Below are 24,572 nucleotides of genomic sequence, written 5' to 3'. Positions count from 1 at the left end.
TTTCCAGAAAATATTAAAGCAGCAAAAGAAAAAAAAAAGTAAAAGTAATTGCAACTGGAGATACTGCCTAGGATGTGCTAATTATATAACTGTCTTGATGTATTTATAGACCAGACTCCAAGCTTTGGTGTTCAAAAACAAAAAATCATGTGAAGAGCTGTCCTTATTGACTTGTCATCCATAGTTTATAACATAGAACAAATTTGCCGATTCTTTTTGAAAAGGTGGTAAAAATCAATTATGACTAATTTAAATAAAAAAGCAACCAGCATTCATTTATCTAACTGAAATATGTAAAAACAAAAACAATTTTATTAAAATATTTAATACCAGAATAACTTATAATAGTATGAAAAAGAGTGAAGTACTTGTCCTTAGTTTTCACTGACATGATCACATTTTGGCAAAATTGTTTTATAAAGATTCCAAAGTTTTTATCATGGATCTATAACTATTTAAGGATCTTATAAACCAAAAGAACTCATACTTCATCTGATCATACAGTCATAACTTACATATCTTGCTTTGCCCTTACTGTTACTGCAAACAGCAACTTAGAAAACAAAGTAAAAATATATATATATACAAAATATTTTTATATCAAATTATTTTCATTACACTAAATAAACCCAACCCCCAAATGTTATGGTACATGAAAAAGTGTCCTACAATTTATATCAAGACTGATACTGTCCATATATCAACTAGAGCAGCCTTTGGGTTTAAATGTATTTTGTAAAATAAAGAAAAATATCACCATGCGGCTGCACTGCTGGCTGTCATTCACACTCACAAAAATGCTTTCCAGTTTTTTTAAAAAAAATTATAAAATAGATTACATACCCAGAAAAAACATCCCACCATTAAAGAGTCAAAGCTCTTTTACTTCTCTGAGCACAACTACTCTGTTATATTTGGCGTCTCTTCTGTTTATTCAAACTTCAAGCCTCCCCAAGCTGATGAGAATACTAAAAAAGATCTTCTTTCTTGATATTGATTATTCTCACTCAATGATAGCCTAATTTAGAAACAAAATGTACTTTATTTTAATGCATGATTTCATTCTAATGTCCTACTTGGCAAAATTCAGAGACTGTTCAATGTTTGTTTTCCATATGTTTTAAATTTAAAAATCAATGTTGTGTGTATATGTATACCCACAGAGATCCATTTCCTTTATTGCCTGTTTTCAATGCAGTGTAAGGTGCCCATCAGCAATTGTGATTTGAAATGAACCAAATAAAAGGTTTTTCCATATGAAAAGAGCTATTCCATATGAAAAACAGTTTCCATCACAAAAAACACTGAACTCTAATGCAAATGGGATTATGTTTTAAAACTAAATTATAAATTGAGTTTTACACGGGAAAATTTCGAGTTACTGAGATAATGAAGTTTTTGAAAACCGGCAAAACTTGAGAAAAAAATCCAAATCAATTCTAAAGAGCATCGTGGTGTTTTCCAGCAGTGCTCAAAGACTTATTTTTCTGATCGCATTCATTGCCATTTTCCTTGAATGTATACATTATGTGATTCCCAAGCCTTTCCTTTTGGAGGTTTGTAACCTACCAGATATCTAGGCAGGATACACGCATAAAATTCTCACTGTCACTCTGCAAAGCACATTGAACAGTTTTAAATATTGCAGATTTTTTTTTTAAAGGAACATTTCATTTGGGCTGAAGAGATTTCCAAGCTTTAACATGTGAACTAGTGAACACATTTCAAGGTGTTCAATCCTGGCACCGGTGGCAGGTCCATCCAGAATAAAGCTCACAGTTTAGTAAGCATTGTGGTGCTGTCGTTTTGAGGCACTGCTGCTCTGCTGTGCCCACGTTGTAACTTATTTTCAAGAAGCAAGGCACTTACTGTAACGGCAACACAGACATTTTACGCATACTTGGAGTAACATAAAATAAGTTAATATTTTTGATTAAAGTGGAGTTTTATAATTTATATGTCTTTTATAGAAGCAACTAAATGATACATTTAGGATGATTAAAAATAAGAAGAGGTTTGAGAGGGAGTCATTGTCACTCCTGCTCCAGCTCTTAGGATGAGGGTTTATTGAAAAACACTGATGCGAAGAACAGCCATCCACCTGAAAAGTAACAAACTCTTAAAACTGCGGAACCAGGGGCACTTTGACTGTCTTCACTTCCGCAATGTGGGACGACTTCTGGATGATGCAGCTGGTGGTCCCCTGCGGCTTGTCCTTTCCCTGCGCGAGATTGGTTAAGGCCATGGCTGCATTTATCTCCTTCCAGTACGTGTCATCCTTGCTCGGTCCCTTTCTAGTAGCTGCACTGGATTTAAGCAGAACAGAAAGAAAATGATCAAACTCACAGCAGCGTACATAGAAAAGATCATCACTGAAAAGCATGGATGGCAAATAAAAACATACCACTCACCTGTCACCCTTATTAGATCCATTTTCCAGAGTGTCTGTAAAGAAAAGCAAAGATTGGATTACTTTTCTTTTTTTGCTTTCTTTTTTCCAAAAAACCCACCAGTATTTACTTATTTTTGGCTGTGTTGGATCTGTGTTGCTGCTTGGGCTTTTTCTCTAGTTGGGGTGAATGGGGGCTGCTCTCTAGTTGCGGTGCACGGGCTTCTGATAGGGGCGGCTTCTTTGGTTGCAGATCACAGGCTCTAGCACACTCAGGCATCAGTAGCTGCGGTGCATAGGCTCAGGATTTGCCGCTCCTGGACTCCAGAGTGCAGGCGTGATAGTTGTGGCATATAGGCTTAGTTGCTCCACAGAATGTGGGATCTTCCCGGGTCAAGCATCAAACTCCCTTCTCCTGCATTGGCAGGAGGATTTTTTTACAACTGAGCCACCAGGAGAGCCTGAACTATAAAACACGGGCTCCTGGATGGTCTTTGGGGTGCCTGTAGCTCAATAGTCTATGGTTTCCTGGAAATCAAACCTCATCTCAGGAAAAAGACTGGCCATAGTCCCCTCTGGCAAGTCAGCAGGTGAACAAATGACCCAATGCTGACAGCAACCTGGAATTCCTGGTGCATTAGAACAAGCAGGTCAGGTGTGTAAGGTCCACATGAGCCCTGCACCCTCCACTGCAGGGAATGAAGGTTAGGGTGTGGCCTCTGCTCATGCATTTTCACCTCTGGTTTAGATTGGCTCCTTCACTCAGAACATGCATGTCTATCAAAACCACATTATTACAAAGGAGGATGAAATGGGTTTCTGGTCTGGATTTAGCCTCTCTAGGGGAACTCCTTTGGCCAAAAGAACGAGATATTGGGAACACAAAAACAGATATGCTGGAGGGAAAGATTCCAGAGGGTAAAGAAGTGGGGGAAGAACAAAGAATGGGGTTGGGACTCCCCATCAGCCTTAGAGACCCCAAAGTACAGTAGTTAAGTCACTTCCATCAACAACCACCATTACCACCAAGAAGCTGCAGGAGGCGCTGTGACACACACGAGAAGCACAAGAAACATGGCATTTGCTCACAGCTGTCTCTGAGCTCCATGGTTTCTGGAAAGCTTTTTCCTGCTCCCAGACCTCTCCTTTTCTTCTTCTCTCCTAACCCAGTATTTCTGAAGGCCAATTTTTTTTCTCTGCAATACTCAAGGCTAGTTAGGCCATGCACCCTAATGTCCAGCCCTGGGCTCCCAGAGAGCTGTGGAACCAGGAGAGACCTGGGAGGCAAAGCATGAACATGATCATAATATAGTCCAGCCGTGGTGGCACTTCCAGGGATGAGAGGGAAAAGAAAGTAGCGATATGGCCACTTCGACATAGTAGCTAAACTTTGATGCCTTCAGAAAAGAGTCAATGAAATGTGTTCACACATCCTAAGTCAGGCCATGCAGTGAAGACCTGAGATAATAATGGTCACCATGAGCTCTTTGCACAATCTTTTTACTCAAGGCCCACCTCACCCCCACACCAAAAAAAAAAAGAAAAGGAAGACATCAAGAGAAACAAAAGCACTTAGTGAATAAATGACAGGGTTGTTAAATGAAACTAACAAATAACTAAATGAGACGATGTGTGGTGCTGGGCTGTGCTTAATCCCTAAGCCCTGTCTGCCTCTTTGTGACCCCACGGGCTATAGCCCGCTAAGCTCCTCTGTCCATGGGCTTCTCCAGGCAAGAATACTGGAGTGGGTTGCCATGCCCTCCTCCAGGGGGTTTTCCCAACTCAGGGATATTACCTAGGTGGATTCTTTACTGTCTGAGCCACCAGGGAAGCCCGGGACTGCATGCGTCTGGCCCCAAATGGAACAATAAATGTTAGTCCCTTTGGTTTTCTTTTGTTTGAAGGCATCTTTGGAAAAATAAGTGGATCCGTGAGCAGTTGATCATCTTCTGGACCTTCTGGCCCCTGCAAGGTTGGCTTGGACGGTTAGCTCCACCTCTGCTGCTTGATAATTTTGGAATTAGAAAATTATTCATGTAAATAGAAGAAAAGAATGACAACTTTGAATTCATAGAACTGTGATAATCCTAGCTTACTGACTGTGCCCTGTGTTCCTTGTATGATTCTAGGCACTTTCAGTTCAGTTCAGTTCAGTCGCTCAGTCATGTCCGACTCTTTGCAACCCCATGAATTGCAGCACGCCAGGCCTCCCTGTCCATCACCAACTCCCACAGTTCACTCAGGTCTAACTTTTTTGGCGTTAGTAACTTTGGCCACCTAATGCGAAGAACTGACTCACTGGAAAAGGAGGAAAAGGAGGCAACAGAGGATGAGATGGTTGGATGACATCACCAACTCAATGGACATGAGTTTAAGCAAGCTTCGGGAGATGGTGAAGGACAGGGAAGCCTGGCATGCTGCAGTCCATGGGGTCGCAAAGAACTGGACATGACTTAGCGACTGAACAACGAGAAAACAACTCTGCGTGTGGACAGCAAGTCTCTGCTGTCTGTTAAGTCTTTCTTTGTGCTATTATCTGCAAATCTTGGCTCAATGACGACAGACACAAGGCACGACCAGAACAGAGAATAAGTCAATGCCTTTGTTTAGGACAAGAAAAGCTAACAACACTAGACATTTTACAGAGAGGGAAAGAGAATAAAAAAGGGGGTTAGCCTTTGCTCACTTTTGTCCACAATGCAACCATTCTGTTGCCAAAGAGAAACAATAGGTTTTGGAGATATTTATTCAATGGAAAGTCTTGGCAAAAGCAGAGTAAGGTCCATGATTCCCTAAATAACGTTAGGGAAATAACACAACCTAATTTAGAGAAGACCACGTGACTCATGTTCTGGCTCAGGGATGGAGCTCTCTCGAATGGACAGAATCAGATTCCCCACCTGGACTGTCAACAGAGAGTGGTTACAGAGCAGAGGACAGGAAGGAAGCAGGTGGCTGCCGACTGCACATGCAAGGAAGACACAGACATCCCTGTGAAGGTCCACGGAGAGCTTCCTTGGCCCCCTTGCCTGCTAGACACTGCAAGCACTCCCTAACTTCATGACTGCTTGCTGAAATCATTCCACCAAGAAACACCTTGACCACAGCCAACTGTGAAACTGTAAAACTCTGTTTACTCTTGGGGTCTATGTGTTTCACAGTTTGGTGCTTATGAAAATACCTTATGAAAATACACTTCAAAGTGTAACCACAGAGACCCCATTCCCATTTGGGAGTTCTTCATTAGTTTCAGGAATTTTCACAATGTCCTTGCAACAAAGAGGATTCCTGTGTTTTATTTCTAGGGCAGATGGGCACTTAGTGTCATAAGGTATGGGTTCAGGTTCCTTTCCCAACCACAGAAGAAAAGGTATACAGCATGCTTGGGGCTGGTGCATGGGGATGACCCACAGAGATGTTATGGGGAGGGAGGTGGGAGGGGGGTTCATGTTTGGGAACACATGTAAGAATTAAAGATTTTAAAATTAAAAAAAAAAAAAAAAAGGAATGAAAAACAGTCTGCTTCTGTATCAGTCCAGTGTTAAAACAGCATGTAACAAACTTCAATGTCGACGATTTCAAACCGAGAAGGAAAAGCTGACTACGACTGCCTTTGGGGCTGGGGGTGGGGGGCTCTCTGTGCCCAGGTTTTGGTACAGAACATACGCTGGTGTTAGAAGGGTGTGCTTTTCCTACTACTGGGTATTATGCATCTGAGAGACACCCCCCCACCCCCGCCCCCTCGGAGGCACAGTTCCCAGAGGAAGCAGCCAGGGGAAGACAGCAAACAGGGGCCCTTTTACTCTGAAAACATTCGTGCTTTTGTAGGAAAGCGAAGAACTATAAAGATCTGGCAGTTTGGGGAGACCTTTTCCCCCCCTATTCCTTGTGCTGAGACCAAATCTGGGGAAATGCCCTAGATTATCTGAGGGGAGTTCAGAAAATGCACGACCCCGCTCATTCTATGAAATAGTTGTGTTAAATGTGAATTTTTTTTTTTTTCACATGCTCTTTTCCTTTGAAGTATAAACCAGCCGGCAGTTATCTGGTTCAATGGCTTTGTGTCTTTCAGCCGATCATCAGGATTTAAGGAAGGGTGGGTTTCTGAACACTCCCCCCACTCCCAACTCAACGCCACTGCAGCAGATGGGCAGTCTCACTGGCTCTCCTCCAGGAGTGGCACCCAGTAGCTCAAGGAAGGATCTGACAGGAGAAGGAAGGGCTCTGAACGCTGCTGAAAAGAGGGCAGTCTGAGCCAGAGCAGGCGTTTCCCTGACGCTAATTACCGTGCACAGACCCAAGGTCTATGCATGTCCTACATTCAGCTCAGCCTATCTCCTACTCTGCAAGTAGCTTGGCTCAGCCTCTCCCACGTCTGAGCTAAAATGCCTTTTTAGATCCTCAGGTTCCAAAAATCAGCTACGCTGTCAATTACCATAAAAGCAACTGGTTGGCAGGAACAACTTGCTGAACCAGCCAAAAGAGCATGTTTTAAGACCAAAAAAGAAAAGGAATGAAAAAGAAAAAAAAAAAGACTTGCGTAGTTAGGAAAATCTTGGATGCTGTAAAACCCAAACCATGTTGAAACTTAAAATGGGGCTATCCTCAGTTTGGACATGTGTTTCCTTATAAAGTTAAGTAGAGAAACAATTATAAAGGAAATTCAGTCCCACTGCAGCTCACAGTCGTGTGAGCGCAAAGCCCTGTGGGCAGAGTGTCCATTCAAGTTTGAGAAACATGGTTCAGAAATATTAACTCTGAAATACATATTCCTGAGGTAATATTTCTGGTCATAAAAAGAGACAAAAATAGGGCCAAAGCTTTTGTGCTGAGATGGTTTTCAAATTTAATCAGTTAAGTCCTAAAGTTAGGAATGTCTTGAAACGTTTCCCCAAAGACTACTCACATCACGGAAAGGTAAATAAAATTGTGTCTAAGAACCTGAGTATTTTTAATTAAGTGATCTGAGTCATCCATCCAATGTACGTTTTCCTAAATGAAGGCAGAGAGAGAGAGAGCTCCAGATGCTTGACATCTGTACCCTCTCACCCTTGGTCGGTTTGGGGGCCGCTGCTGGAGAGAGCAGGGGTGGGATAGCCAGGCCTAGTGTTTCTCACCTCAGAGTCCTGAGGGCCCCTGGCACACCACCCGGATCCATCTCTGGAGTTATTTACATACTTGACACAGCGGAGATAAAGACTGAGACTCTTGGGGAATTGGCCAGATATGAAGCCTCACTAGAGATTCCGAAATACCGATTGCTCCAGATTTGCAGGATCTCATAATAGACAGATCCCCATTCCCCTTGTCCTGTCTGTCTCTACTTCCCTAGGCACTAGGTCTGGGCTGGGTTCACACACCCGGCAGACTGATTGATTCCACTGTAACGCTACATTTATTTACTTTTAAAAACAGAATTTCGGGATTTCCCTGGAGGTCCAATGGTTAAGACTTCGCTTTCCAAGGCAGAGGGTGTGAGTTCGATCCTGGGTAGGTGAGCTAAGATCCCACATGCCTCCGGCCAAAAAAGGAAAACAAAACATAAAACAGAAGCAATATTGTAACAAATTCAATAAGGACTTTAAAAATGGTCCCCATCCAAAAACAATCTTAACAAATAAACATTAAAGAAAAAATAAAAGTAGCATTTGTTGTTATTCTCTAATAAGAAAGTCATGTAGGTTTGCTGCAGAAAATACAGGAAAAAGTGGAAAAGAGAAAATCGAGGGCAGTTTAGGGATAACTCGAATAAATATTTGGATGAATGGCCTCCCAAAGTAAGTTTATATACATTTTTTTTTAAAGACAGTCATTTTGTACATGTTTTAGAACTTGCTTTTTCACTTAACTTCTACCTTTTCCCTATCCTTTTGCTAATAAATAAGATAATAATCTATCACCTGGCCTACTCTGATGTGGCAATATTTGTTTTTTCTTTTTGAATCTATGAAAAAGAAACAGCTTGAAAAAATTCAAAATCTAGCTCCACTCGGTTTAAACTTGGATATTGAGAATCTTGAATGTTATAAGAAGGGGCTACTGTTAATATAACAATTACTAGCATTTCACGGAGAAGGCAATGGCACCCCACTCCAGTACTCTTGCCTGGAAAATCCCACGGATGGAGGAGCCTGGCAGGCTGCAGTCCATGGGGTCGCTGAGAGTTGGACACGACTGAGTGACTTCACTTTCCCTTTTCACTTTCATGCATTGGAGAAGGAAATGGCAACCCACTCCAGTGTTCTTGCCTAGAGAATCCCAGGGACGGCAGAGCCTGGTGGGCTGCCATCTATGGGGTTGCACAGAGTCAGATACAACTGAAGCGACTTAGCAGCAGCAGCGGCAGCAACATCTTTTCTGTACTTTTTGCTAGTATTTTAGACCATAAAGATACTCCCAGGCCAAAAAAAAAAAAAAAGACTTGGTGTAGCGTTAGTTGCTCAGTCATGTCTGACACGTTGCAATCCCATGGACTGTAGCCCACCAGTCTCCTCTGCCCATGGGATTCTCTAGGCAAGACTACTGGAGTGAGTTGACATTTCCTTCTCCAGAGGATCTTCCTGACCCAGGGTTCAAACCCAGGTTTCCTGAATTGCAGGCAAACTCTTTACCGTTTGAGCTACAAGGAGGACCTCAAAAAGGCTTAACCCCTTCCTTATTATTTAGTCTGTAATATATATTTAAAAAAATGGTCCAAATCACAGAACAGGAAACCTACGCTCTGTTGAGCTCATCCCTGCACTTTGATAATTTTATTTATTTGTTTATTGGCTGGGCTGGGTGCTCACTGCTGCACAGGCTTTCCTCCAGTTGCAACAAGTGGGGACGACTCTCCAGCAGAAGTGCTCCCGCTTCTCACTGCGGTGGGTTCTCTAGTGGCGAAGCACGGGCTTTAGGGCACGTGGCCTCAGGGGTGGTGAAGGGGCTCCGTTGCCCTAAGGCATGTGGAATCAATCTCCTGCCATGTTTCCTGCATTGGCAGGAAGATCCTTTACCATTGAGCTACCAGGAAGCCCCATCTTTGCACTTTAAGTTAGAGTTACACTCCCTAGCAACAGCGGTCCCCAGCCTTTTTGGCTCCAGGGAATGGTTTCATGGATAACAATTTTTTTCACAGACTGGTGTGTGAGGGGGATGGTTTCAGGATGATTCTCATATGGAGCATGCAATCACTTTGCCAGCAAAGGTCCATCTAGTCAAAACTATGGTTTTTCCAGTAGTTACGTATGGATGTGAGAGTTAAACCATAAAGAAGGCTGAGTGCCAAAGAATTGATGCTTTTGAACTGCGATGTTGGAGAAGACTCTTGAGAGTCCCTTGGACTGCAAGAGATCAAACCAGTCAATCCTAAAAGAAATCAACCCTGACTATTCACTGGAAGGACTGATGCTGAAGCTGAAGCTCCAAAACTTTGGCCACCTGATTTTTGAAGAGCCAACTCACTGAAAAAGACTGATGCTGGCGAAGATTGAGGACAGGAAGAGAAGAGGGCGACAGAGGACGAGATGGTTGGATAGCATCACTGACTCAATGGACTTGAGTTTGAGCAAACTCTGGGAGACAGTGAAGGACAGGGAAACCTGGCGTACTGCAGTCCATGGGGTCGTAAAGAATCGGACATGACTGAGTGACTGAACAACAACCACCACCTAGCTCCCTCGCATGTGTGTTTCACAGTAGGGTTTGTGTTCCTAGGAGACTCTAAAGCCACCCCTGATCTGACTGGAGGCAGAGCTCAGGTAATGCCAAACCATGGGGAGTGGCTGTAAATACAGAAGAAGCTTTGCTCACTTGCCCCGCCCTTCACCCCCACAGGCCAGGGACTGGACCAGCCTTTGGCCCCGTGGGCCTCTGTTCTGTGATCCCCCTTGCATCACCAGGAGGGAATAACTGCTAAGTAACTGCCAGACAGCTGCTACTGCCTCACTTTTAGAGGAAATGTTTGTGGTTATCCTCTCTTTAGGGGTAGTGAGAGCTTTTGAATGAGTAAAGATAAATCATCCTGAGTGATCCTCCCCAAAAAGGAAGGGGAAAAAAACCTATCCAACAACCCGTAACATTTATCTGTTGATGATTCAGCTGGTTTGTTTTTTTTTTTTTTCCCAGCGCCACAGACCAAAAGTGAATTGCACTTTAAAAGTTCAGCATGACAGGAAAAGACTGCCATAAAAACTCCATGACTATCAAGGCTATTGCTCATGGAAGGATTATGGAGCCTTTTGGAATAGTGAAGTGAAGTGAAGTGAAAGTCGCTCAGTCGTGTCTGACTCTTTGCGACCCCATGGACTATACAGTCCATGGAATTCTCCAGGCCAGAATACTGGAGTGGGTAGCCTTTCCTTCTCCAAGGGATCTTCCCAACCCAGGGATCGAACCCAAGTCTCCCGCATTGCAGGCAGATTCTTTACCAGCTGAGCCACAAGGGAAGCCCTTTGGAATAGTGAAAATTACAAAATGAAACCCACCTCAGCTTCATGGATCTTCCATGGTATTTTTTTCTCCCTTTTGCAATATACTAGCTACATTATTTATCCTGGGGCCTTAAAGAATGAGTGGCTCCCAAAATTATTTGAGTTTAGAGAAAAATCTTTTCCAAAAATTAAGCCAGTGCTTCCTCCAGCCATGACTTCCACCATCTGGCTGAGGATTCTTCTCCTTCCTGTTACCTCTCATGTGGGCTGGCCCTGCACTACAGCTAATGGTGCCCAGATGGCCTGTATCCACAGGGTCCCCACCTTCAGTTGCCTTTCTGTCAATGCAGCCTGCTCTCTATCTCCTCCCAGAAAATAAAACATTAGAAACCACACCCCTCTACTAGACCAATAGTGAAGAGGGGGAAGCTTTCAGGATAGGTTATACTGCATGAACAGAAGCAGAACACCTTCCCTGTTCCAGGAGCACATGCACCTGTGGATAAACCTGTAAATGTTGTCCTTATCAGTTAAGGGGCTACAGAGCCTTCCTGTGACTTTTCTGACTATGCAGAGGGTCTCCTTGTTAATTATGAGCTGAACCTTTGTTCTGGTAAAACAGTTATTCTGACCTCATCAGTCTGGACTAGAGGACTAAAGGCATAGAAAGTGGGATTTGCAACTGAAAGTAACTTTTCAAATATGCACAGCACCACCCAATTAGAATGTCTCAGCTCCACTTTCCATCTTTCCCACTAAAGATATTAAATGTCCTCAATCCTAAATTACTCTGCGTGGTCCCATTACCAAGATCGCTCCTCTGTGATCTCAAGGGCTCCACCTTCCCAAAGTTGAAACCCTTCAGTCTGAAATTTCACTTTGAAGATCAGAATGTAGTCTCTAGGGAGGAAATTGTTGGTAAGTAACCAGAAAGGGGGTCTGGAAATGTTAAGTATTCTCATTTCTATTCTTAGCATGTCATTACTAACTCTGAGGGTGGTCTGCTGTGAAGTACAGAGGCAGTGTGGGGCAGTGGGTAGAGCCCAGACCCTAGAGCCAGAGGCTGGGGTTGGATCTCTGCTCCACCACTGATTCTCTGTGTGACAATCTGCCGAAGGACTGACCTCTCTGTGCTCTGACTTTCTTACCTAGAAAGTGGGGCTAATCACGTTAGATTCAGGGTTGTTATGAGGAATGTGTGATTTCATATTTTCCAAAACTACTTATAAGAAAGCTTAAGCATATATACCAAGAACGACTGATACACAAATCCTTGTAAAAATTAACCTCTCGGAGAGTTTGAATGTAGTCACCAGAAAAGTTAGTATTGTTCAGAGCTTTGATATGAAAACCATTATGTAAGATGAAATATTTTAACTCTGGGCAAAGCCCATCAGCCTAGATTAATGGATTAAGGGTGCAGAATCTATCATCTTCAAAGACAAAATGGCTTTTCTGATGCTATTTTGTGCCAAAGTACGGTAACATGCCAAGACAGAGAACGCTGGAGCCACATTAAAGAATATCCACTGATTTTAAGTGTCTAATGGATTTTGTTACTTCATTTTCTCAAGGGGAATACTGGAGATGTCACCCAAATGTTTCATTCATGAAAGTGAAGTTTTCAGCCAAAATCTCAGAAAATGCCTTCCTAATTACACGCAAATAACTTCTGTGTTTGCCTGTGTGTTACAAGGAGCATTAATTGTTTATAAAAGTGCTCTCTTTTACATGCAAGTTGGGCTACTAGTTCTAAAAACAGGGTAGACTTGCTCTGATTCTTGGCTAAACTTTAGTTTTGTCCCAGGGTGATGACATTGACATTCATCCACCAAGTTTTGCAACAATGCAAAACGACCATGGGTGTGGCTGCCACACTGCAGTTCTAAAAGGTTGATGTTTAGTAAATATATAGCTGAATAGTGTTATGTTAGAAAGTACTAACACAATTTCCTTTAGCGAAAAAAAAAAGGCCTTTTAAATAGAAAAAATGTGTATTTGTTATAATCTAGAAATTGGCTGGAAAATCTGGCTCCATCTATGTATTTTTAAGTTCATCAGTATCTCTGAAAAATCATCAAAAAGTACTTCTGCTTTGATACATGAACCGTAGTGTATCCTTGACTTGGCTCACATTATGGCCATGCTTTTCAAATTCCTTAATACCATCTCCAGAAATGACACTTCAGACTAGGCGATCTTGCTGTTAAACCTGTCTGAATGCATTAACACCAGAAATGACACAATAAGACAGAGGATGTTTGCCAACTTCTTGGCTCTTTCAGAAGAGGAGCAAATGACAGTTTCTCTACTCACAGTTCATCTGCTGTATTTATTAATAGAAAAGAAGCATATTTCAGACATAGATGAACTGTACTACCAGTCCTTCTCCTACATTTCAAGTACATTTGGATGTTGCTAATACACTTGAAATGTTAAAACTATACTTGGCATGTCAGGGTTCTATGTTCACACATTTCTACACTTAAAGGTTCTGTGATTTTCTGCTTTTAATTCCAGGAACAGTCATTTAAAGTCTAAACCAGGGTGGGGAAGGACTTTCAAACGAAAATTGGAAAGATTTTTGTTGATGGTATGGAAGGCAGGAGGCATAAAGATGAGGTAGAAGATTTTGCTGGCCATGGGTGTGGCTGTAGGTCTAAGCATTCCCCTAGTCTAGAAGTCTTCTGATGACCCCCTTTGATCAAGAGAAGACCACATAATCACCAGGAATCTATTTGTGAAATAGCACAGGAGCTTCTTAGGTGGCACAGTGGTAAAGAATTTGCCTGCCAATGCAGTAGATACAAGAGATGTGGGTTGGTTCCTGGGATCAGGAAGATCTCCTCGCATAAGAAATAGCAACCCTCTCCGGTATGCTTGCCTGGAGAATCCCATGGACAGAGGACCCTGGTGGGTTACAGTCCATGGGGTCACAAAGAGTTGGACATGACTGAGTATACACACAGTGGCGTATACATGTCCTATTCCACTGCTCTCACCCAAAGGTAGGATACAAAAATTTTCTTTAAAATAGAAGGGGATAAGTTGTTTACCTCTAACAAGTTGATCAATTTGGGGAGAAATCAAAAACATTTTATAGGTCAAGCCCATGATTTTATACAGTAATTTCTCTAAGTCATAGGACGTGTCTTAAGATCACAGGAAAATAGCTGTGGGCTCAGTAGGAACAGGACTTGTGTGAGTCACGTATGTGAACTGCATCTGAAGGGCTCCCCCCAAAACGAGGAAACAGTAACTGTCCCTCCTGGGCTTGCAGTGAGGATTCAACGTGGTGTCCAGTGCCCAGCTCTTGAAACAGAACCTGGCCTGTAGGAAGGGCTGCTACTGCTGCTAGGTCACTTCAGTCGTATCCAACTCTGTGTGATCCCATAGACGGAAGGGTTATGACGCTACAGTTCCCCAAGTGAAGTGACGCTGACACTGTCTGCCGACCTTCACCAACTGTGGGGGCCATTCCAGGCTCCGCGTTGTTGCCAAGTGCCCTAGGCCTCAGCTGGGACAGCCAAGGCTGCAATTAATGCTCCGAGTTCCCGACTCTATCTTTGTATCAGTAGCAGATATAACACTTGTATTAGGAAAATGCCGTTCAGAAATGGGTGACTCCAGGTTCAAAATGTTTTTGTCTATTTTTGCTGCTGCTGCTGCTAAGTCGCAGCAGTCGGTCCAACTCAGTGCGACCCCATAGACGGCAGCTCAACAGGCTCCTCTGTCCCTGGGATTCTCCAGGCAAGAACACTGGAATGGGTTGCCATTTCCATCTCCAATGCATGAAAGTGAAAAGTGAAAGTGAAGTCACTCAGTCGTGTCCGACTCTTAGCAACCCCATGGACTGCAGCCTTCCAGGCCCCTCCATCCATGGGATTCTCCAGGCAAGAGTACTGGAGTGGGTTGCCACTGCCTTCTCCACTATTTTTGCTTAACACCACTAAAAACAAAAACAAAAAAAAACCTGCCTTTTTATTAATAGGAGGAGTAATAAAACTTTGGGCTTCCTTGGTGGCTCAGCAGTAAAGAATCCACCTAACAATGCAGGTTCAATTCTTGGATCAGGAAGATCCCCTGGAGAAGGAAATGGCAACCCACTCTGGCATTCTTGCCTGGGAAATCCCATGGACAGATGGGGTCGCAAAGGAGTTGGACACAACTTAGCAACTAAACAACATATAAAACTTGACTTGCATTATTTTCCTCAGGTGTTACAGTTTTTGCTATGGAGTGATGTATAACTTAGGGGGAGTCTTTACAAATACAACTTAAGAATAAAGGAACCCACGATTTCCACTGTAAAACATGGCACAGTTCTTCAAAATAATCAAATCACCCTTCTTCTTCTAACTGGAACAGCTATGGTAATGACAGACTGTTACAAGATCTGTGTTTTCTATTTTGAAAATAAACATGTAGACCCACTTCTATATTGCTGTGATGTAGGGCCTTTTATTTTCGAGAGTCTTATATTTTTCTAAATTTTCCTTTGGGAAAATAGAGTGACAAATAGTAATCCAGATAGTGGTCATCAAAAAGTAATTATTCAATGTAATGCAGAGTTGTTTTTTTTTTTCTTTCTAGGGTAGGATAAAAAGCCTTCATAAAGTAAAGTAAACTTAGTTTCTGTTGCCCTTAGTAGAATGTTTTGTTCAGGCCTGCTTCAAAAAGGACAGACCTTGGTTTTATTATACACGGTGATGAGGTTTACAAACAGTTTTTGGTCATTTTTAATCTGTTATTTTTACAGCAGCCCCGAGAGGTAACTGGAGCTATATGATCTCTAAAGAGGAACGGGGACAAAGGGAACAGAACCACCATGCAAACAATGTGGTCACCCCTGGGACCAAAATCACTAAAATAGAGCTCAGTGGTCAGGATGCTGAGCTGAGCTGTGAAGGAGGTCAGAGGGGCTCCTGTCTCAGCCTGCTGATGGCTTTGCTTCTAAACAAGAGCAGAGATGGCAGAGACTCTGACTCAAAGGGCTGAAAAGGATCCAAGTACTAATGGTTGTCACCTCGAAGTCCCCCAGAGATCCAGGGGCAGGCTGAAAACTGGAAACAACCCTCGGCCAGTATCTGCTGGAGAACGAGCTGGGTTCCTTCTTCCTGCAGAGCACATGGGTTCTTCCTGTGCTGGGACCACCGCCCGCCAGTGCTGACCCAAGTTAGACATACAGGCTCCATACCAAAGCCTGAAGAAGTTCAGTCTCACAAGGGGGTGTTTCTCTCACAAGATAGTAAAAATGTAGTAGTTAAACATGAAGCAAAGAAATTGTAAAGAGAGCACTCTTAGGATCTTAGATTAAAAAGAAAAAATACAAGTGCTTGATCATCAGAAAGAAGAGTGAGCTTAACATACAGAAAAGTTTCTGCACAGCCATTTCATGGAAATTTTAACACAGAAGACTGGCATGCTTGCATGATTTAAATATATTTAAATGCTCAACAGCTGCTGTTCACAATGTTCTATAAATGAGTTCCCTTCTCCAGGGGATCTTCCCAACCCAGGGATTGAACCAAGGACTCCCTCATTGCAGGGGATTCCTTACCAGCTGAGCCCTTAGGGAGGCCCAAGAATACTAGTGGGTAGCCTATCCCTTCTCCAGCAGATCCTCCCGACCCAGGAATTGAACTGGTGTCTCCTGCATTGCAGGCAGATTCTTTACCAGCTGAGCTACCAGGGAAGCCCTGTGATATAAGTAAATAAGACACCTCAAAAATAAAAGAGAAAACATCTTTGTTTTAATCATTGAAAGTGACTGATTTAGAGAAAAGGACAATGAATCCAATATTATTTTTGGACTAGAAGCAATCCTCTGCTATTATATTTTCTACCCTTTCACGTACTTTTTGATGACTTTTAGAGAGAAATATGTTTCAGTTGTGTAAACTAATTTTAAAATAAAGGGAGAGAGGGAAAGGCAGAAAGCTGTGCAAAAAAAGAGAAAGAAACAAAAGTTACCTTTCCAGGACCAATCAGATCTACTTAGTCACACTTCAGCATTTGGTGATGAGATATATCATATATACCCAAAAGTGACTTAAGTATTAAATCTCTAGACAGCCAGAAATAGGTGATGAGTGAGCAGAGTGAAGAAGACTGAAGTCATTGCTTTGAATCAAAGGACTAAATCAGCAAGAGTAAACAAACTACATATTGTCATCATGAAAGGACAAAAATTTGCTCCTTCTTCAGGTACTAACAGCAGGAAAATCGTAATTCCTTGCAAGATCCCCAAGTTCCTGCAGGCAGGTGGCCTCTCCCCTCCCTTGTGGTGATTCTAGTCACTTTTCCACACTTCCAGACAGGGAAACAGAAGGGACCAGTCTTGGATCTGAGGGCAGAACACTTACAAAAACAGCAGAGCTGTGAAGGCTCCTGAAACTACAAACGTGCCACAGCGCTGCTCTCTGCATCCTCCACTATGTCAGCGGTCTGTCCTGTTAGACACACCCCAGTTAAAGCCAGCAGGAGTGAGCCATGCTCTGCTGCACATACGGTTTGCATGTGGGTCCCAAGCCAGGGAAGCTGAAGGCATCTACTGAACACAAGAAGAGAATCCATCCTCCCAGGCCACCCACAATGGGAGCTGAACAGGGGACATTACAAACATGCAGGAAGAAGTGAGCCATTGTTCCTTGGGCTCTGAGGCAGCATTTAATTACATAGCCCTCAGCACAAGAGGAGAACAGGAGTCCGTCCACAGGGTATTTCTCTTATGTTTTATACTCTAAGTAGCTGGATATATTATCTAGCTGATTTTCAGTCTACCTTAGGAGGTTTATAAAAATCGTCTTATAGAGAAAGACAAATACTGAATGGTATCACTTACGAAGTGAAGTGAAAGTCGCTCAATTGTGTCTGACTCTTTGCAATTCCACGGCCTGTACAGTCCATGGAATTCTCCAGGCCAGAATACTGGAGTGGACAGCCATTCCCTTCTCAGGGGATCTTCCCAACCCAGGGATCGAACTCAGGTCTCCCGTACTGCAGGTGGATTCTTTACCAGCTGAGCCACAAGGAAAGCCCAAGAATACTAGAGTGGGTGGTTTATCCCTTCTCCAGCCGATATTCGCAACCCAGGAATCGAAATGGGGTCTCCTGCATTACCGGCAGATTCTTTACCAACTGAGCTATCAGGGAAGCCCAATATCACTGACACATGGAATCTAAAAAACAAAACAAGCAAATGTGTACAGCAAGACAGAAGCGGGCTCACAGATACAGAAAACGAACTCATGGGTACCCGTGGGGACAGGGAGGGAAGAGGGGCAACCTGGGGTGGGGGAAGGAAAGGTGCAAACTACTGTCTATGAAATACAGGGAGTATGCAGCATATATATACTCCCTGTAGACACAGGGAATATAGCCATTATCTTGTGACAACTGTCAATGCAATAGAGCATAACCTGTAAAAATGCAAATCACTATGCTGTGACCTGAAACTAATATAAATATTGTAAATCAGCTACACTTCAACTTTAAAAATGGAATGATCTGCTTAGAAAAATAATAAAATCATGAGATTAATTTTTAAAAATTAAAAATATTAAGTTATAAGATAGCTTATTAGACAACATATAGATTCTTATATGGACAAAAGGATGCCCAAAAATACTTTCAGGAATGTATATTTGTGCTTGTGTATTATAGGAGCTCATGGGTTTCCCTGATGGCTCAGACAGTAAAGAATCTGCCTACAATGCAGGAGACCTAGATTCAACCCCTGGTCAGGAAGATCCCCTGGAGAAGGGAATGGCTACCCACTCCAGCATTCTTGCCTGGAGAATTCCATGGACAGAGGAGCCTGGCAGGCTACAGTCCATGGGGTTGCAGACTCAGACATGACTGAGCGACTAACACTAATAGGAGCCCATGCTGCTGCTGCTGCTGCTGAGTCGCTTCAGTCGTGTCCGACTCTGTGCGACCCCACAGACGGCAGCCCACCAGGCTCCCCCGTCCCTGGGATTCTCCAGGCAAGAACACTGGAGTGGGTTGCCATTTCCTTCGCCAATGCATGAAAGTGAAAAGTGAAAGTGAAGTCACTCAGTCGTGTCCGACTCTTCGAGATCCCATGGACTGCAGCCCACCAGGCTCCTCCATCCATGGGGTTTTCCAGGTAAGAGTGCTGGACTGGGGTGCCATTGCCTTCTCCATAGGAGCCCATAGGAGAAGCATAAAGAAATGAAGGACGTGTAATGATGAAAATGCGCTGAATTATTCATATGAATAGTCATCACCGTTATAATAATTAGCAGGGCTAGGAAAAGCAGAAAGTGGGCCCAGAAATGGAAAAAAAGATGATTATTTTTATACTGGAGAAAAAAGGAGGTAACGGGAGTTGTGTGGGGCAAGCGTTGAAAGCATCTGTCAAAAAGTGGCTTTAGAAATGGGAGTCCCAGTTCATGATTAATTGAAAAATTATTCAAATGGAAATTCCATGCTAACATTAGCCGTCTTTAAGACAGAGAATAACCAATTAGTTACTCAAATTCCTACAGCTGCTTTTAATGGGATTCGTGCCTTTTGGGGGGTTTATCTTGCATTGAGAGATTGAGTGCACCTGTTGGCTGCTGATCAGTGTGACCTGTGGAGGGTGGAATTCACTTAACCACATGTTACTCCTCCAACAGTATGTGCACTGGGAAGAGAGATTTGGAACCAGAGAGCTGGGGGTCCTAATGACAGTTCTGCTGCTTATTAGCGTGTGGCTTGGGGCAAGTCAGTTAATATCTCTGTGTGACATTTTTTTTCTCATCTGTAAAATAGGTACAAAACAGGGGACAATGAAGGCTGTTGTAGAAATTAGTAATAGTTTCACTACAAAACATCAGGCAGCCAGGAGTTCTCAATAAAGAGCAGCTACAATTATTCCACATTGGCAAATATGCTTCTTGTAGTGGCAGCCATCAGGGATGCACGTGGAAGATTTACCCTGAAATGGAACAGATAACAAAAAACACAACAGTCCAGCGTGGTCTTTGTATTAGAATAGTCTCTGCCAGGTCAAGGGCAGGCATGTTATGTCTATGACACTCTAGTGTGGAAAATTCCCTGAAGGGCAAGACTGCATGTCATGGAGACTTCAGTTTTGCAATCCACTTGGAGAAGGTCACTTCCATTGCTTAGTAGCCATAATATGAAAAACATTAGGAGAGTGAGAATAAGCACACCCCGTGGCAAATTCCAGGATTATGTCAGCAACTGGTCTTTCCTATTCATTTCTGGGGTTGGTGCATGTGGCTGTTATCGGACTGGCAGTTCAGACATGTTACCCATGCCATCATATAGGTATGCTGGAGTAGTTTGCCCTTAATGGCTTGGAAAAAGTTTTAGATGTGAAGGTCTTCATTCCAGGTAGAATATAACATTTGGATGTGGAGGAACAGCTTTGGGAATGCCCAATTCTTAAAAGATGGGTCTTTAATCTCTGCTATTAAAATTTTTTTATGAAGAGCTGACTGATGTACTTCCACCAGGGAAAAATAACAACTTAAAACATACATTACCTAAAAGACCTTCATTGCTTCATCCTAAACAGCTGTACACAGTGTCCTTAAATTCTAAGGTTGGAGCAAGAATTTATTGATTATTTCAATACTCCTGATAGCTTACAAAGAGACCAACATTCATTAAAAAGTTCTTCCCACTGCAAAGAAGAATGCGAAATACTCAATTTCATAGAGAGTGTATAGCAACACTGCAGTGAAGCTGAACTTATCCAAGTAAAAACCAAAAATTTTTTTTGATTGTCAAATGGAAAATTACACTTTGTACACATTTTACCCCCATCCCTTTTGGGAGCATAATTAAGGTCTACATCAACTTAACACAATTCACAGTGGTGACAACAATACTTTTCAAGCATTTTGCAAGTCATAAATGTGCAATCTATCTCATTTCCTTTCTATGCACACATATCATTTTCCCCATTTTATAACTGAGAAACAGAAAAGCTGACTGGCAGGTCCAAGGCGAAGCTATTAGTACATAATAGGGCTGGTGTGTGTGTGCATACATGTCCATTTGCTTCAGACATGTCCATCTCTTTGCAATCCCATGGACCATAGCCCACCAGGCTCCTCTGTCCATGGGACTCTCCACACAAGAGTACTGGAGTGGGTTGCCGTGCCCTCCTCCAGGGGATCTTCCTAACCTAGGGATCAAACCCATGTCTCCTGAATCACAGGTGGATTCTTTATTGTCTGAGCCTTGGGGGATGTCCAATAGGGCTGGTACTAGAAGCCACATCTTTCATTTTAAGTTCAGCAGACTGGGCTGTTCTCATGGTGTCTTCATTCACTACTTCAGGGGTTTACTGGTTGGTTCAGCAAACATTTACTGAATGCACCCTGACCATCAGGCACCATGACAGGCCCTAGAAATACCACAAATTACAAATGGGTCTCATCCCCACAGAGCTCACCGTTTACCGAGTAAAGGACAAGAGCTCAGTGTGGGAAGTGCTAAGGGAGTGACGGTGGGGGCAGGGGCACGGTGGTCCTGAAAGCAGCTCTGAATGAGACAATGCCCTTTGGGCAGCAGAGGAGAGAGGCTGGGCAGGTGTGTCCAGCAAGCCCCTTCCTCTATTCATGCCAGGCCCAGCCAGTGTTACCATCATCTGGGCACCAGGGCCCAGGAAGGACAGAAAAGCACAGGCCGGGGCAAAGATAGGTAGGAGAGGCCGAGGTGAAGATGGGGGATGGTGTTCTGGGTAAAGGGGCATCTGTGAAAGCACAGGTAACAACACCCTCACGGGGCCCTTCGGGGAGCTCTATCTTTGGTGCAGCTGAAAAAAATGGGGTGTGTGCAGGGTCAGGTGGGAAACGACCCAAGAGAGACTATAAAGGCCAGGAACTGAGGGTTTCTGGGTTTGCACGCCAAGAGCAGGAATGTGAATTTGGTCCTGAAAGGTATCAAAGTGAAAGTGTTAGTCACTCAGTCACGTCCGACTCTTTGCGACCCCACGGACGGTAACCCGCCAGGCTCCTCTGTCCGAGGGATCCTCCAGGCAAGAATACTGGAGGGGGTAGCCATTCCCTTCTCCAGGGGGTCTTCCTGATCAGGGACTGAATCTAAGTCTCCTGCATGGCAGGCAGATTCTTCACCAACTGAGCCACCGGGGAAAGGCATGGGAAATGACCAAAGGATGTGTAACAGTAACACGATGAGATATGGACTTCAGAACGCTCCCTCTTGCCTTAGGGGAAGACGGGGTCAGAGGAGCCAGGCAGGATCTCGGCGAGAACATCAAGACAGAAGAGGAACCCTGGGAATAGGGAAGATCCCCTGGAGAAGGCATAGGCTACCCACTCCAGTATTCTTGGGCTTCTCTGGTGGCTCAGATGGTATAGGATCTGCCTGCAATGCAAGAGACCCAAGTTCAAATCCTGGGTTGGGAAGATCCCCTGAAGGAGGGGATGGCAGCTCACTCCAGTATTCTTGCCTGGAGAGTCCCATGCACAGAGGAGCCTGAGGGGGCTACAGTCTATGGGGCCACAAGAGTCAGACATGATGACGTGATTAAGAACACACAGTGGAACTGTGGTGTTAGAGAAGACACTTGAGAGTCCCTTGGATAGCAAGGAGATCCAACCAGTCCATCCTAAAGGAAATCAGTCCTGAATATTGATTGGAAGAACTGATGCTGAAGCTGAAACTCCAATACTTTGGCCACCTGATGTGAAGAATTGACTCATTTGAAAAGACCCTGATGCTGGAAGATTGAAGGCAGGAGGAGAAGGGGACAACAGAGGATGAGATGGTCGGATGGCATCACTGACTCAATGGACAGGGTTTGAGTAAACTCTGAGAGTTGGTGACGGACAGGGAGGCCTGGCGTGCTGCAGTCCATGGGGTCGTAAAGAGTCGGACACGATTGAGTGACTGAACTGATGGGGCAAACTTGCTGAATGGCTAGAGGGGGTTTGGGAGCAAGAGGCAGGATCTGCCTTGGATGACTGGGAGGATGGTGGGTCTCTGAACCAGGAACTGAAGGAGGAAAAACGTGTTTTACCCAGGAGGAGACAGGTTGTCATGAGTGTGATGCTGACATGCTGAGAACATGAGGTGCTTTGAGGACCTTCACGTGTAGATGTGGTCAGGAGCACAGGATGTCGTCCTGAACAGTAAAGAATGAAGCATGGCTGCACTGCTTAGCAGCATATTCAGGAACACTGTGGTGTTCCCTCCTCAAAATATTCATTTTAACATCAAGACTGAACAGCATTAGGTAAGAGAGGTATGTGTGCTCACTCAGTTGTGTCCGACTATTGCGACCCCATGGACTGTAGCCCTCCAGGCTCCTCGGTCCAAGCAACTCTCCAAGCAAGACTACTGGAGTGAGTTGCCATGCCCTCCTCCAGGGGATCTTCCCACCCCAGGGACCACACCCGAGTCTCCTGCCCTGGCAGGAGGGTTCTGTACCACTGGGCCACTTGGGAAGCCCGAGAGAGGTGTACATGTAAATGAATACGGACAGGTCTTACATGAATCTAGCTAAAGAATGACATTTTAGCACAGATATCTAAATATTCTCCCAAATGCTGGTTAATATTATTCAACATGTAATTTAAAAAACAATCTCCAACACAGAAGTCTCGAAAGATGAATTATTTTACAGTCTTCATGAGTCATGCCCTCTATCCACACTACATGTACTTTCAGAAGGAAATGTACATCCAGAAGGTGAGAAGGAAAAAAATAGTTTCCTTCAATGAAGGAGCAGACGAGAGCAGCCTGTGCACCTGGCGACCTGCCAGTCAAAGGACTCTGAAAAGCTAGGAGTTTCAAGGCAAATCTACACTAATCCATCTTTTACCAAACTTCTCGCTTAAAGTCTACCTTTTGACATGAAATATTTAATGGGAACTTTAACCACTAAGTGCCCTTAAAAAAAAAATGTAACACTGGATTCCATACTAGGCTAAAGGAAGAATGTATTAGGTTAAGTGAAAACAAACAAACAAACGTCTATTAAAAAAAAAAAAACAGAAGAATAAAAGGACTTGTGAAAAGCATAAAGCAGTTAATGAGAATTTCCACTGAGAACCAAAAGTTACTGACAAGGCAAAGTTTCTTTGCTATTGAGGACAGATGCTTCTTAGAGAGTGGATAAGTCAATAAAGTCCATTTTCCAGTGGCATTTGGAGCCACAGTTTTAATCTGTTGAAACAGCACAAAGACAAAAACCAAAATACAAATAAACAACAACAAAAAAGGTTTTCTTTTTAAAAGGAACACCATTTAATTGGCTTCCACTCTCGCGGTTTAAGTTGAGCTCCTTAAAGGGGAGTAACTCCCTCAGGAGGATGGCTTTTTGCTGGGTACGTGCGTGATGTTCATTTGTCTTGCATCTAAAAATTAGAACATAACAAGCTTCTAATCATCACTTGTTAATTTGAAACAAAAAGAATTCTTTTTTCCATTGAAAGCAGATTGCTGTTAAAAAAAAAAAAAAAAAAAAACAGCAGCATTCTCCAAGGTCATATGCTGTTGGCAAAGCTCAAAAAACTCTTATAGTCCAACTTGCTTATGTTCAGCTGTGTTTACTTAGACTTAACTCGACAAAGTCTGCCTCTGATTACTCTGAATAGTCATCTGCCCACAGATAAATAGATATTACACAAACTTTTAGAGGGAATGACATTTGGCCTCCATAATTTTGGAATAATTTACTATGTACCCTCCACTTAAAACACCAAAATGCTCCACAATATGTTTTGGGATTGGAACATAAATATTTCATTTCACAGAGGGAG

At 43.3% G+C, this 24,572-nt stretch overlaps 1 protein-coding gene across 3 annotated transcripts in view; it reads right to left on the bottom strand.

The window, feature by feature from the left end:
* Window positions 1-683: 683 nt before the first annotated feature.
* The window catches only part of MKX (mohawk homeobox), a 68,044-nt gene continuing 44,155 nt past the window's right edge, over window positions 684-24,572 (bottom strand). For 2 of the 3 annotated variants that reach the window (XM_052650979.1, XM_052650980.1), the window contains exons 6-7: window positions 2,412-2,445; window positions 684-2,306 (exon numbers count right to left, since the gene is read on the bottom strand). In XM_052650979.1, coding sequence (XP_052506939.1) covers window positions 2,120-2,306; window positions 2,412-2,445 — 221 coding nt within the window. In that variant the 3' untranslated portion in view covers window positions 684-2,119. The remainder of the gene's footprint in view (window positions 2,307-2,411; window positions 2,446-24,572) is intronic. The other variant, XM_052650981.1, reaches the window with a different exon arrangement.

Source organism: Budorcas taxicolor, chromosome 13 (genome assembly GCF_023091745.1).
Source record: "Budorcas taxicolor isolate Tak-1 chromosome 13, Takin1.1, whole genome shotgun sequence".
NCBI classification, from domain to species: Eukaryota; Metazoa; Chordata; class Mammalia; order Artiodactyla; family Bovidae; genus Budorcas; species Budorcas taxicolor.
The sequence above is the reverse complement of the archived record's forward strand: the minus strand, read 5'-3'. Positions and strand labels throughout refer to the sequence as shown.